The 16130-nt window shown below is 40.3% G+C and overlaps 1 protein-coding gene across 1 annotated transcript in view; it reads left to right on the forward strand.

Moving 5' to 3' along the window:
* The window catches only part of LOC138651609 (alpha-tectorin-like), a 360891-nt gene that overhangs the window by 152024 nt on the left and 192737 nt on the right, over positions 1-16130 (forward strand). Inside the window, exons 9-13 of the mRNA XM_069741925.1 lie at positions 1966-2124; positions 5628-5915; positions 7130-7267; positions 12311-12476; positions 13395-13807. Of these exons, the coding sequence (XP_069598026.1) occupies positions 1966-2124; positions 5628-5915; positions 7130-7267; positions 12311-12476; positions 13395-13807 (1164 nt within the window). The remainder of the gene's footprint in view (positions 1-1965; positions 2125-5627; positions 5916-7129; positions 7268-12310; positions 12477-13394; positions 13808-16130) is intronic.

Raw genomic sequence — 16130 nt, forward strand, 5'->3', positions numbered from 1 at the left:
ATTTTTATCAATTAACAAAATTGAAAGTGAGTGAACCAAAGAGAAATCTAAATCAAATCAATATTTGGTGTGACCGCCCTTCGCCTTCAATACAGCATCACACTAGGGTTGAGCGACTCTTACTTTTTTTAGGGTCGAGTCGGGTTTCGCGAAACCCGACTATCTCAAAAGTCGAGTCGAGTGAAATCGGCCGATTATGGCGAAAAGTCGGGGATCGACCGAAACACGAAACCCAATGCAAAGTCAATGGGAAGTCTATCTTTTTTTTTTTCTCTCTCTCTCTCTCTCCTCCGTCCCTGAACAGAAAAGCTGGTGTTACACATTGCAAATCGCTACAGCGCACAAGCGACAAGATGGCGATAGGTGTCCACGCCCCTAAGACCTATGTCATCAGTCTGCCCACGCTCCTTCATTGGCTGAAACAATGGCGTCAAACGCGACATACGAAACGCGACTTTGGCGAGAAGATCGCCGGCCGCATGGCCGATCCCACACTAGGATCGGGTCGGGTTTCATGAAACCCGACTTTGCCAAAAGTCGGCGACTTTTGAATTTGTCCGATCCGTTTCGCTCAAGCCTACATCACACCATTCTTAAACAACTCCAACCATCTTAGAGAACTAACCCCAGATCTTCTGTGGATGTCGCTTGTGAAATCCTTCAGTCTCTTCATGTAATCCCAGACTGGATGATATTGACATCAAGGTTCTGTGAGGCCATATCATCAATACCAGGACTCCTTGTTTTCCTTCTATGCTGAAAATAGTTCTTAGTCACCTTGGCTGTATGTTTGGGGTCGTTGTCCTGCTGCTGAATAAATATGGAGCCATTCAGGTAGGGAAAATTGTACTATAAAGGCCGGCTGTGTTCGGCACTAATTGAACATCGTGAAACTTTTCTTCACGTGGTGGGGGGGGGGGGGGGCGCTGTGATATAATAGGGCACATGTCCATGCCGTTGTTTTTCCTTTAGTCACCAGGCATCTGGGGCTCATGCCTTGGACTTTTTTCCCAGATCCCAAATTAAATAGGGCTAAAAGTTCAGGCTTTATCCAGGCAGTAACATGAAATCTCTGCGTCTAATCGCCTGGCACAGGCCGCAGATGTCACAGGTCAGAAGAGGCTGCATATCATAAGACTGGGGTTAGGCAAATTTAAGTTTTATTATTGATTGTCTGGGCAATAAAGGGGCACTATTACATATTGGTTGGCAAAAGTATGTGATTTTTGTTATTAAGTGAAGGTAAGGGGGCAGTCTAAAAAGAATAAGAATGAAATACAGGTGCGCATGCCCAGCCACTGATCCATTCAGACATGGATCTTCGGAGTCCTGTTCTCAGGATTTGTGGGGGTCTATAATATTATTTTTCGGGGGTTGACTTCGGCTCCTGAGTTCTGGTGAATAGAAATCTTAGTGCTTCAGGACACTAAGGCAGTTTGGACAATTGTGGCTTCCAACTTTGTGGGAAGTGAGGAACTGTTTGAGAAACATCCTTTTTCTGGACTTCATGACTGTGTCCCAGTGCACAAAACAAGGTCCATAAAGACATGGTTGGGGGAGTTTGGCGTGGAAGATCCTGTCTGGCCATACAGGGCTCTGACCTCAAACCCATCCAATTTAAGACAAACTAGAAGAGATTGCGAGCCCGGACTCTCATCCAACTTCATTCAGTATCTGATTTCACAGATGCTCTTCTAGGAATTAATTTCCAAAATCAATCTTGTAGAAATCGTTTCCAGAAGAGTGGAAGTTGCATAAGCAGAGTGGTCTTCTCCATATAAATGAATGCCAGTGGATTTAGAATGGGATAATTATAATATTTAGGGGTCCCGATAATTTTGACCTTATAGTATATTTGACCATGTAGTGTACAAACAAATAGCAAACTAGTAACCCACAAATCACTTGCAAAATTAAATCATTTATGGCTTTTGTTTAGCAATTATCTTTGATGCCCGTTCATAGTCAACAATTTTTCAATTTGTTACAGCTCAGTCAAAGACGATATTATATCCGTTCTGGCAGAATGACACTAAAACACCGAAGGTGGATGATGGGAGTTCTCCTGAAATTAAATTATCTCTTCCTTTTATATTTTTTGGCGTTCAATACAAAGCACTCTATGTAAGTAACTAAAAATTACTTTCCAATTAAAGAAATCTCACTAAAAAAAGATGATCCATGCTAAAAGTAAATGCCTATTTTCTTATGGATGGCGACAGGGTAACATTCCTAAATTACTATACACCCTAACAAAATAGAAGATCTGTCAGCTTAGAACTATTGTCATGAAGGTACGGTGGTGCTTGAAAGTTCGTGAACCTTTCATAACTGTCCACATTTCAGCAAAATGTTTACTTTAACCTACATCAGATTTTTACACAAGTCCTAAAAGTAGATACAGAGAACTAAATGAAACAAAAAAGTTACAAATATTAGACTTTGTCATTGTCTTATTTCGGAAAATTATCGAATATCATGAGTTGGTAAGTGTCAAAAGTATGTGAATCTTTAGGATTAGCAGATAATTTGAAATAAAATTAGTGTTTAGTGTTTTCGATCAATGGGATGACAATCAAATGTGAGTGGGCGACCTGTTGTCTTTAAAGAACAGGAATCTATCAAAGTTTGGTCTTCACAACACATCTTTGTATCATAACACAAACAATGGAGATTTCTGAGAACCTCAAAAGAGTTGTGGATGTTTTTCAGCCTGGTAAGTTTTATAAAACCTTCTCTGAAATGTTTGTACTCCAGTCAGATAGAATGTATAAAATGGAAAAAATTTGAGACCATTCTTACCCTCCTCAGGAGTGATCAACCATCAAAGATCACTCCAAGAGCAAGGCTATCATAGTCCACAAGGTCAAAAGAGCAACTCAAGTTAACCTCTAAGCAACTAAAGGCCTCACTCACATTAGCTAATGTTAATATTCATTAGTCCACCATCAGGAGGACAATGAACAACCACGGTGTGCATGGAGAAGGGCACCCCTCTCCAAAAAGAACATTGCTGCCCATCTGCAGTTTGTTTAATATCACCTGGACAAGCAAAAATGCTATCAATGTTGTGTGGATGGATGAGCAGCTGAAATAGAGCTTTTTGGTGTAAATAGAAGAGTTATGTTTGGAGAAAGAAACCTCATACATCCTGAAAACATTGTTGTTGTACTATAATGGGTTGGCCTGTTTTGCTGCATCTGGGCAAGGATGGATTTCCATCATCAATGGAACAATAAATTCTGACTTTTATATCAGCAAATTGTAAAGGAAAATGTCAGGAAATCTGTTCATGAGCCGACTCTGAAAAAACTGTGCTTCAGGCAGTAAGACAACGACCCAAATCACACAAGTCACTCTACAAAATAATAGTTTCGGAATGGCAAAGTCACAGTACTAACCTTAATCCTATAGAAATGTTGTGGAAAGACCTGAACACAGCAGTTCACAGGAGAAATCCCACCAGCCTAAGAGTTGAAGCTTTATTCAGAACATGTGCAGGCACACTCGGGGAGAACGTGGACAAAAGACGACGGCCGTTTCGCACTGGCACTCTTCTACGGGTCTCAACGATTTGAGACCCGTAGAAGCGCGGCAGTGCGAAACGGCCATCGTCTTTTATCCACGTTCTCCCCAAGTGTGCCTGCACATGTTCTGAATAAAGGACTATCGCACAAGAGACCGGTGAGTGCATTTCTGTTTTTTCCTTCCCTTGGATTTGCATACTCGTCTTTTTATATGCACCCAGTGTCTATATATGGCAAACATGGCACAGCAGCGATATTTAGCAGTACTAAGCATCTAAGGAGGTGGTGATATACAGGCACAACTGTGCTGTGGACTTTTCTCATATCTCTGCAGTTAAGAGTTGAAGCTGTTTTGTAGGGAGGAATGGGCTTAAATTCCTCCAAGCCAATGTGCAGAACTAATCAATAATTGCCGGAAACATTTAGTTGCAGTTATTGCTGCATAAGGAGGTCAGACCATATACTGAAAGTAAAGATTCACATACTTTTGACTCTCACAGATATGTGATATTAGATAATTTGCCTGAATATCAAAAATTACAAAGTACAATATATTTCATTTGTTTGCTTGATTTTGTTCTCTCTATCTACTTTTAGGGTTTATGTGAAAATCTAATGTAGTTTTAGGCTAAAATGCAGAAAAATTGAAAATTCTGAATAGGCCACAAACCTTCCAGCACCACTGAACAAGTAGAGCAGAAGGACAACAGAGGAATTAATGAGTAGAGAAAGATGTTTTCATATAAGGCTAGGGTCACAAGATAAGAGTTTGATCAGAGCATGATATGATTTTCTTGAACGTGGAGAATTAAAAAACAAATCTCCATCTTCTCCATTCAGTGTGTCCGTAAAAGTCAGGCCACACTTGGCCTATAGGATTTAAGCACACAACCATGATAATTGGATGAGTGCTGTATGTTTTGAAAACCAGCACTCGTCTCCATGGTATTCAATGGGGCTGTGCACATGTCGGATTTAAGGAAATAATCACAGCATGCCTCTGATCAGATGGCATTTGCCCATTCATGTTTATGGGTCCCTGGAAAATATCGGCGTGAACTCAGATGATGTCCGATTTTCATGAAAACACTGAATGGAGAAGATGTAGATTTATTTTTTAATTCTCCGGATCCAAAAATATTAGATAACACTCTGAGCACACTCTGATCAAACTGTGATCAAAGTTGGATGAGAGAAAATCAGTCTTATGAAGCTAGTCTTACATGTCTTGGCTGCTATCAGTGAGGTTGTTAATGATTGTCTCAGGGACATTCTGCCACATGGCATTGCCCACATGGTCTCAAGATAGAGCATGGAGGCTCGAATGGAGCAATAGAGACTTAAATGGAGGTCTGTTTTCTTCAGAATTGATTACATTTTTTACTTGAAAGCAATGACAATTGGAGATTAGTCTGAAGACCATGTCATGGTCAACATTAGGGAATGTCACACCTATCCTATCCCCAGAATTATGGTTTGGGATGACATAATTTACTCTAACTGTACCCCTCTAGTTTTCATCCCAATTGCACTAACAGCTCGGTGTTACATTGTTTTAGATGTGGAATTGGTGGTACTGACATTTCTTCAAAGTGTCCATAAAGCCATTTTTCATCAAGACAATGCCAGGCCGCATGTTGCTCATACCATTGTGAGAGGCCTGCTTGGCCTAAACAATCTACTATGGCCTGCAGTGATTCTGGTATTTTCTCCCTTAAAACACATCTTTAGTTGGCAATTGCACAGGTAGCTGCCAGCAGAGGCTCTTGATGATTTGCCCAAGTCCATTCAGCATGGCAGAATATTCCTCAGACAACCACAAATAACCTCATTGACAGCAGCCAAGGCATATGGGTATTTCTGCATATGGCACTCATACTCGATAAATTGAAATGTTTTTGAAAATTTGTTCTATATTTTCATAATTTACACATCATTAAAGTGTCTATCCATCCTGTGATTTCCATAACTCCCAGACTTTTCTTGGTGATGCAATACAAATGTTGAGAAGTTTGTTTGTTTGGCTGTACAAATTCATAACTTTTCGTGAACTTACAGTGGTCATCTTTTGATCAATGACTATTCTATTTATTTCCCAAGGTCAACAACAATGGGGTTATCTCCTTCAATGTACTCGTGAGCCAGTTCACTCCAGAACCTTTTCCGCTAGCTGATGGGCGTGCTTTCATTGCTCCTTTTTGGGCAGATGTTCATAACGGGATACGAGGAGAAATCTACTACCGGGAAACTACAGATCCTACTATTTTGAAGATGGCATCTAAGGAAATTAGGAAGCATTTCAGGAATCTTACCCACTTCTCAGCCACTTGGGTCTTCCTGGTCACGTGGGATGAGGTCACCTTCTATGGAGGAAGCAGTACCACTCCTGTAATTTTATAAGTTAAAATATCACTCAAAATATTAAATTATTTGAGGTGGACTGGATGCTGCGGCATTTGGATTGTACCTAGAGCCTATGTTCTACAAAAACTCGCTGCTCAAACGAAATGTTTGAGCAATGAGCTTCATTACTGTAGAGTTCAAACCACTGTAAATCTGTCACTACCTTTCAGCCAGAGCCAGTATAATATATTTTTCCTTTTTATTAACACCTTGAATATGCAGATTTATTTTTTTATTTTTTTTTTATTCTACTTTTCTTAGTCCTATTCAAAAGGCTTGAGCCTGAGATCGCTTCTGCAATTAATTGCAATACTTCTGTAGTGCATTGCATTGTCATTTTTTTGCCATTCTCCTATGAAGTTCTGCCCGTGACCTACCTCTTGCAGGACTTCATAAAAGACATGGAGGCCATCAGGGGTGGGCCATCTGTCAGGTCCTAGGACCAATCCATACATATAATACACATATCCACCGTACAAGTATGGAAGAAGTCACTGAAAGGTTGCATGCAACCTGGAATTAAGATTATCTTCATTAAAGTAAATTTGCTTTTAGTTTTTTATGGTCTTGAACATTTTTGAGGAAAAATTATTTTTGAGAAATAATTAAATTTCAAATGTTATCAATTCATCTGATTTTCTATTTAAAAGTCTACTCTACTTTTGATTAGCTGGCCTGGTGCTACATGACAAATGTGTCACCTCGCAACAATGATGCTGTGCCAGGCCAACTAATCAAAAGTAGAGCCACGGAGACCATCATGTAAGAGCCAGTACTCTCGTGAAGTGGCCGCAGACATTTTTGTTTGGGGACAAGCAGTACCACATTTTCCAAATGTAAAAACGTGCTGACTGCTTCCCTTTCAGCTAAGTATCCTGTATTTAAATGTGGTACTAGACTAGACCCTTGCCTTCAGCCAGGAGAAATACACATTCTCCTGTAGAATTTGAAGATCTATGGGTGTGACCTCCTCCTATTTCTCTTCGCTTGCTAGGTCATACCCTCTTTTATATTTGCTCTCTGTAAAGGCCGACATACATAAGATAAAGGCTCGAGATTTGAAGTAGCTCTTTGTTAATTGTTGAGTTAGAAGATAATCTCATTGTTCCATGTTCTTTATGTTTCCATGTTACCTGCCAATCAGAAAGAGACGGCAAGAAAAGGAAAAGCTTTTCACGATTCTTTCATTACATTGACAGGTGAATACATTTCAAGCTCTGCTGATTTCAGATGGCACGTCCAGCTTTGCAATGTTTAATTATGAGGAAATAACATGGACCACGGGGACGGCGAGTGGAGGAGACCCTCTTACAGGCTTAGGGGGTGTTATGGCTCAGGTAAGGAGCAGATGTCAACCAGCTTTAACTGCACACAATTATGGAATGAGGAAAATTATTTAACATTGAAATTTACAATACGGCAAATTTTCTGTAGAAATTTTTGCTTCAAAAAATGTATTACATACGTCTGTGTGGACTTGTTTCTGCAGAATGTGCTTGCAGCTTTCCTAGACCTATTGAACTGAATTTACCAATTTGTAGACATTTCTTAAACAACTTTCTAATATGTGAATGTATTCTTATCCCCTTCCCAACATCTACTGTAGGCATTTGGTGCATGTTGGGTGCGGTTGCACTTAGTGGATTCAGGAGTTGAACCGACTGTCTACACAGTGGGTGCCAGCTGTGGTATACAGCCAGCACCTGCCTCTAACTGCAGCAAACAGAGCTAGCACCAATTACTGCTCATGATTTTTCATCTGCTTCATTATGGTATATTCCAGGGGCAATACAGGATGCGGGATATTGGGGGGGACAACCATAGCACATGAACTTGGCGCAGGGTTTGTCTTTCTCCTCTTCTTATGTCTGTACTGCAGAAAGTTACAACATACAGAATATATTGTATCTTAAAGTTATTCTAATTCCAGCCATTCATGTCTAAGAAAGGAATAACTGTGCCTATGTGTTGGCCACAAAAGGTCGGGTAAACTATGCTGTTTCCATAACCTCGATGAAAATTAACAGGATTTATAGAAACGGTATAGCTCAGCAAGCTGTTTTTATATACACCATTCACATGTATGGCAGTGACAGAAACCACATAGCACTGCCTTCTCGGCTGTTTCTGTAGTTCCACCTTCCTGTGGATGACACATAGACACAGTTATTTCTATCTCATGAATGCCTGACATTGTAATGATCCTTTATTCCACCTCCCATTCCCTGCCTGTCAGAGCCTGACCTGGTATTATCCATGCAAAACTACAAGTACTGGGCCCAGTGGCTATTTCGAGTGCAGTTCTCCTAAACACTGCTCTCACTTTCCTAAGCGCCTCGCTTGTTGAAAGACTCTGTCATCTCTATATGTAAAGGTAGTGACAACAGTGTAGACTTCAGAAGAATCACACAGGCTGAATGCCTTACAGTAGAACGATAAAGCCCAGCACAAGTTCTGCTATTGATGAGAACTGTCATTCAAAGAGGAGCAACCGACCCCAGTAACACGGAAGTGAAGGGCACTGGAGAGATGTGTGCTGCTCAAAGCACAAGTTGAGAATAACACTTTAAACAGGAGTGTAAAATTATCTTGTGGTCTAGTAAGCTAGGTCTAATATGCTAATGAGGTTGCACTTGTTTAATGAGCAATCTTAACCCAGGCAAGTACTTGACTCTCCTCAGTAAGCCCTTCCTTTACCTCCCCTCTGTTTGGGTGCTCCAGCATTTATCTCTCTCTGTTGCACATGTACATGGTTTCAATGCTGAAGAATCCCAGAATGGAACCTGCTCAGTAATCTGCCTGCTCTGCACAATGTCACTAGACATTGAGCCTCAAACAAAAAAACTATAGGAGAGAAGAAGCGCACATAAGGTCTTATCCGACAATTTCAGAACCTGTTATTCAGAAAACTGCTCACCTGGGGCCCGTTGATAGGGCATATAAATGCCAGCTGCTGCAGATCCAAGGGTCAAGGATTGACCATATCATGAACCATATAAAGGATTTTTGTGGCTATTGTCCGCGCTGCTGAACAAATGGAAATCCAGACATATTGATGAAAAGGAATGGTGGTTTTTATTCAATGAGTTTTGAAGTTTGTTTATGACTTCTTCCTCAGGAAATACCACACACATATGCGTGTTTCGAAATCTGTATATGACTTCTCCTCAGGAATTACCACACACATGTGTGTTTCGAAATCTGTATATGACTTCTTCCTCAGGAAATACCACACACATGTGTGTTTCGAAATCTGTATATGACTTCTTCCTCAGGAAATACCACACACATATGTGTGTTTCGAAGCCTGTATATGACTTCTTCCTCAGGAAATACCACACACATATGCGTGTTTCGAAGTCTGTATATGACTTCTCCTCAGGAATTACCACACACATGTGTGTTTCGAAATCTGTATATGACTTCTTCCTCAGGAAATACCACACACATATGTGTGTTTCGAAGCCTGTATATGACTTCTCCTCAGGAATTACCACACACATGTGTGTTTCGAAATCTGTATATGACTTCTTCCTCAGGAAATACCACACACATATGTGTGTTTCGAAGCCTGTATATGACTTCTTCCTCAGGAAATACCACACATGTGTGTTTCGAAGTCTGTATATGACTTCTTCCACAGGAAATACCACACACATATGTGTGTTTCAAAGTCTGTATATGACTTCTTTCTCAGGAAATACCACACACATATGTGTGTTTCGAAGCCTGTATATGACTTCTTCCTCAGTAAATACCACACATATGTGTGTTTCGAAGTCTGTATATGACTTCTTCCTCAGGAAATACCACACACATATGTGTGTTTCGAAGTCTGTATATGACTTCTTCCTCAGGAAATACCAAACACATATGTGTGTTTCGAAGTCTGTATATGACTTCTTCCTCAGGAAATACCACACACATATGTGTGTTTCGAAGTCTGTATATGACTTCTCCTCAGGAATTACCACACACGTGTGTTTCGAAATCTGTATATGACTTCTTCCTCAGGATATACCACACACATACAGTATGTGTGTTTCGAAGCCTGTATATGACTTCTTCCTCAGGAAATACCACACATGTGTGTTTCGAAGTCTGTATATGACTTCTTCCTCAGGAAATACCACACACATATGTGGGTTTCGAAGTCTGTATATGACTTCTTTCTCAGGAAATACCACACACATATGTGTGTTTCGAAGTCTGTATATGACGTCTTCCTCAGGAAATACCACACACATATGTGTGTTTCGAAATCTGTATATGACTTCTTCCTCAGGAAATACCACACACATACAGTATGTGTGTTTCGAAGCCTGTATATGACTTCTTCCTCAGGAAATACCACACATGTGTGTTTCGAAGTCTGTATATGACTTCTTCCTCAGGAAATACCACACACATATGTGTGTTTCGAAGCCTGTATATGACTTCTTCCTCAGGAAATACCACACACATATGTGTGTTTCGAAGTCTGTATATGACTTATTTCTCAGGAAATACCACACACATATGTGGGTTTCGAAGTCTGTATATGACTTCTTTCTCAGGAAATACCACACACATATGTGTGTTTCGAAGTCTGTATATGACTTCTTCCTCAGGAAATACCACACACATATGTGTGTGGTATTTCCTGAGGAAGAAGTCATATACAGACTTCAAAACGCATTGATTAAAACCACAATTCCTTTTCGTCAATACGTCTGGATTTCCATTTATTCAACAGCGCGGACAATATCCACAAAAACCCTTTATATGGTTCTAGACATTGAGCCTGCACCACATACCCGTGCTGAACACCCAGAATATGAAATTGTACAGAGAAGGGCAAGTATTACACAAGCATAGATTCCATGACACATCCATGGGATTTCAGTACAGGATTTGTACCATATAAGAAAAACAAAGATGCTGTCTTTCATAAATAGTGCCACCTTGTCCATGCACACATGTGCTATTTCTGCTGAGCATTACTGAAGTGAATGTGGTTGAGCTGCTAGCAGCTCATAAAACAATGTATGCTCTCTTTGGAGGGAATCTGATAGTGGATTTTTTTTGCTACATCATCTGACAGAAGCATGATGTAGGCAAAGAGAACCTGAATCCAGCAATGTATCACTTAGTTTAATGGGTATAGCTGTTGGGACACAATCAGATTTCTTAGATTTAGCAAAACAGCAGAGCTGAGAAAGCTAATCGCACCCATACCAAGCTCTGTATTTACAGTGTCTATACACAATAAGCTGCTTATAACAGGAGGGGGCGGAGTCGGACCAGTGCTCACATGCCAGCCAGTCACAGCAACGATAATGTCCTAGTGATAAAACCTTAATAGCAAGTAAACAACAGCATATAGCCTGACAAGAGACACATCGCTGAAATCTGTGTTTTAACCCCTACACCATGCTGTCATCAGATTACTTTAAAAAAAACCTGACAGATTCCCTTTAAAGGAACCTGCTGCATGAGTCATGCTGCCCAAACCACAAGCTCTTGCATTACAAACATGTATGTTTTATTTTGAAACATTGTGGCATTTCAGAGAGAAACATCGCTAAAAATGATGCCAAGAATAATCTTAGATGTATGTCCCCACTGGGAAGACCTCTTGGACTATTCTTCTTGTCCCTGGCCAGACCTTCAAATATGTTGTTCTCTGAAATTCAACAGCATTTCCAAGTAAAATATACATGTTTGCAATGTATGATCCGGCCTCTGCTTCATGCTGCCTGAACCATAGGCAACCTGAATGCCTTTAAAGAGGAACCCATCACCAGGTTTTACCAATGTAAACTATGGTAACCACCTTTAATGCTTCTTTACAGTATTCTAGCAAGATGTATTCAGGTCCCCAACCCCCAAAAAATACTTTTCATACTTCCTCTTAATGGTGCAGTCTGTCCCTATGGGCATCACTGGTGTTGCTTCAGTGCCTCCCCTCTTACAATTGCCGTCCTCCTTCCCTGCTTCATGTGGATGACGCACCCTACGTCATCCACACACTGTCCCCAATCCACCTACGTCATCCACACACTGTCCCCAATCCACTCCTGCGCAGGCGCACTTCTCTTTGTCCAGCTGAGGGTAGAGCAAAGTACTGTAAGGCGCATGCGCCAAGAGAGCGTAGTAAATCCAGCCCATGCACGTTATAGTATGGGGGGATTATAGAAGGTATTTTTGAGCTATGCAGAGGGGGGTTGGGACTTGCATTCAGTTTCCTAGAGAACAGTTTGCATTAATGATGGTGACCGTAGTTTAAAGTGGGAAACCTGGTGACAGGTTCCCTTTAAAAGTATACAACCATAGAACACGAAATAGACTCTTAATCTGGATTGTTTGATGCTGTCAAAAATAATTTCTCATTTTTTTAGGCTGGATTTAATGGTGGAAACAGTACTAATTTTTTTAGTGTACCTGGGTCCCGGTCTCCTGAGGTTGTCAATATTGAAGAAAGTACTAATGTGAACATCCCAGGACGCTGGCTATTTAAAATAGATGGGAAGGAAATTGATCCTGCTAATGGCTGTAGTCTAAAAGGTACGTAGAGGTCAATGAGAAATCCTAATAACGTGCGACGACACAGCTTAGCGATGCTACGTTGTTCTGGCTCTGTACACCGTTCACTTCAGGTTAGAGTGGGATTTTGTAACCTCAACCAATCAGATAATGATGTCCTATGCTAAGGATAGGTTATTAATATCTTAGCCCTGGATTACACCTTTAAAGAAGCACTCCTCCTCCTCCCATAAAGGTTTTTATCCCCTTAATACAGTATATTGCAGTCATCATATTATACAGCACTGTGTACTTACAATTGCTCATTTTGCCTTTCTACCCAGTTAATTCCTCTCTTTTCCATTAAGTCTATAACATCACGTGATTAATAACTGACTAGTTGAATCCTTCTAAGCTCTAGGTAGAAACAGGAGATCAATTTTCACAAGTCACAGCAAAAGTCCCTGGCAAGGGGAACGGCTGGGTCAGGAATTGAAGAGGTGAATGATAAATGCAGGGACAATAGACTTCCTGTTTCTACATAGAGCAGAGAAAAGAGAAGAATTAGCTGAGTAGAAAGGCAAAATGAGCAATTGCAAGTGATATGTTGACTGCAATATATATTTCCTCCTGGTGAATGTTCCTTATATTTGTGAGATATTCTGGACAAAATTATAGGTATACCGTATGTTATCTTTCTCAAGGACTACACCTTTTCAACCATAATTTTGTCATTATCTTACTTTTTCCGAGTTGAATATGGTTCTTAAAAAATTGAGTTACCTTCAAAGTTTCATCAGTCGTACTATTGTTAAAAACCATTCCAAAATTCATACATCTAGATGATGGATCTATGAACCAAGAGTTTTAAGTCCCACTTTCTCTGTCTGATTGCCACGTCGGCAGATTTTTCTTTACAACAATTTTATTAATGACATTTCCTTAATAATTTCTTCTCAGGTCATTTTGTGCGCCAAGGACAAGTGTTTTGGGAAAATGGTAACTGTACCACCAGGTGTCGCTGCCTTGATTTCAATAACGAAATATCATGCCAGGAATCCATTTGCGGCCCATATGAAGTCTGTGAACCAAAGGAGAAATATTTCCAATGTCTACCAGTTGAAAGCAGTACTTGTGTGGTCTTCGGAGACCCTCATTATCACACATTTGATGGGCTTCTCTTCCACTTCCAAGGATCCTGTTCTTATCTTCTAGCACGGAACTGCAACCACGGGAATCACCTGCCATATTTTAACATCGAAGCAAAGAATGAAAACCGAGGAGGGTCTTCAGTAGCATGGCTGAGAGACATCTCTGTGGAAGTCTACTCATATAACATTGTCATACTCAAAGAAAGTTTTGGAAAAATTAAGGTAATAATAATTAAATTAATGGTGATAAAGCTAATTGGTGCCCTGCTATGGTCACATCGGGAGATTTTAATGACTTTTGCACTGTATAATATACACCAGCATCTCTCCCATAACAGCGTGTGTCAGATTCATCCAGACGGGGAACGAGGCAGAACTCCAAATTGGCAATGAGGACAAATGAGGAACGTTGGTGCATCTATACTCTATGGCCCTATTCATCATTTGTGGCGGGTTTTAAGTCACTTTTATTTTTGTCTAGTGGTATTAGTTACTGTTTTTGGTGCCAAATTCATTAAAAAAAAAGCACATGCTATTCATGAATTTGTCGGAAAGTAGCAAATTGTCTTTCTTCCTTTCTTGATCTGTTTTGGTGACTTTTTGGTGCAAAATAAATGGCCAAAATTTTGGTGTACTTAAACTTTCTCCAAGGGGGGACTGGAGTGAAGATCCGCCAAATTTTACAACTTTTTAAAAAGTCACAATTGATGAATCGGGGTGAAACATCGCTAGTCAAAGCTGAAAAAAGGCGAGCACATATAAAATAGACCTCAAAAAAGGTGCAAATACTGTGGAATAATGAATTGGCTGGAGACAAAAAAGGCACAAAACTAGACACAAAATAGGCGTGAAGGCGATGATGATTCAGGGCCTATGACCAAGAATATGAAGCCGATTCTTAAAAGCTTTGAAAACTCACTTTATTTCGGGGGGTGGGGTGGAGGAGATGTGCAAAATTTTGCAATTTTTGCCATTTTCTTAATGAAATCGGTACCTTCAATTTCAGTGCGATCGTGTGCTACATCAGTCTTGATGAATCAGCCCCAATATTCACAAATATATTTTCCGCGGTGATTTTTTTGCATCGTATCCTCAGCTAGTTTGCAACAAAATCCGCTACGAAATCTACAAGTTATACAAGCATTGCAAATGTGAAATGCCGGGTGAAAATGTGGCTTGCTATAGACTTAAAATCCGCATCACAGGTTCATTTTCCCTGAGGGTCTTTTTCACATTTCTGTAAAATCTTTATTATTGTAATACGCTTCAGATTTTCTGTCCCCAAATCAAATTGGAATATCCATGTGGGAACATACCCTGAAACTTCTCTCACTTTTTCATACATGCTAGCCACCTTAGGGGAAAGAGATGATTTGCATAGCTCCGCCTACTGCAAAGGATTCTGGGTAAACCTGCTATTCTTTGTATTATGCTGCTTGCAAGTACTTTCCGTTTCAGGAAAGCATCCACTACTCACTTTTTCAGGAATTGAGGAGTGTCTGATATAACAGCGCAGGAGCTTTATAGTGAAGAAATGAACCTTATTTTTCTCACTGTATTAATGTTAGGAAAATGGCATGCAATTACTGATTAATCTGATTCAATATATAGAAATGTACCGTATATTTTTATTTCCCCTATATTCATTTACTGATAATCTTTCTAACCGAAATAGTAAGCTATAGTTATCCCCTTTCCCTATGTGCTGTGCTCAGCTTTCTTAAGCAGTTCCATAGACAATGAGCAGTCCCATAGACAATGAAAGGAGCGGAGGTCGAGGATGTGATCTTGTGCTCCATTCTAGATGGGTCCCTGCAGATCTTGGCTCCTTAGTTCCAAAATCCCTTTCTCACGATCACTGAGGTTCACTGCAGTCAGACCCCCAGCGATAAAGTGTACATAATCGCCTATCCTATGGGGGGACTCATTGGAAAACTTATGAATCTCTAAGGACACCCCTCTTTCCTCTTTCTAAATCAATAAAAGGCTACTCATACTGGCCCCCCGCATGGCACTCCTACTGCAGATAATTGTGGGGCATGGCCATCGCAGTTGCTTATGCGCCCGCAGAGTAAAATACACCGTTTATTAAGTAGATGTAAGAAAAAATGTGTTTGCCCTTTCCCTGCAGTTAGTACAAGCCCTGCTGACTGGCGAAGCGATCAAAAGTCCTGATAAATTATCAGCCAGACATGAAACGTCCATAGGATGGAAATGAAAGGGGTGGTTTGGAACTAACCTTTATTTTAATCCTAAATCCCTATCTATTTAATGTCATAATCGAATTTCTTTTCTAATATAATTCAATTAAAGAGTCACTATCCTTCCCTCACTCCACTATGTAACCGCTTTATTTTTCATTTTTTTACAACTTTTTTTTTTATGATGCTTCATTTGAAAATAGAAGTGAATGCTGGGTAGTCAAGTGAATTGTCATCAGCGGCCACTGCCGCAGCCTCTGTCCCCTCCCTGAGACAAAGCCCCATCAGTGACATCTGTTTCAGGGACTGGGCTAGTCTCTGCTCTACTGAGCATGTGCCGGTTG

The sequence above is a fragment of the Ranitomeya imitator genome, chromosome 10 (assembly GCF_032444005.1).
Source record: "Ranitomeya imitator isolate aRanImi1 chromosome 10, aRanImi1.pri, whole genome shotgun sequence".
Taxonomy (NCBI): domain Eukaryota; kingdom Metazoa; phylum Chordata; class Amphibia; order Anura; family Dendrobatidae; genus Ranitomeya; species Ranitomeya imitator.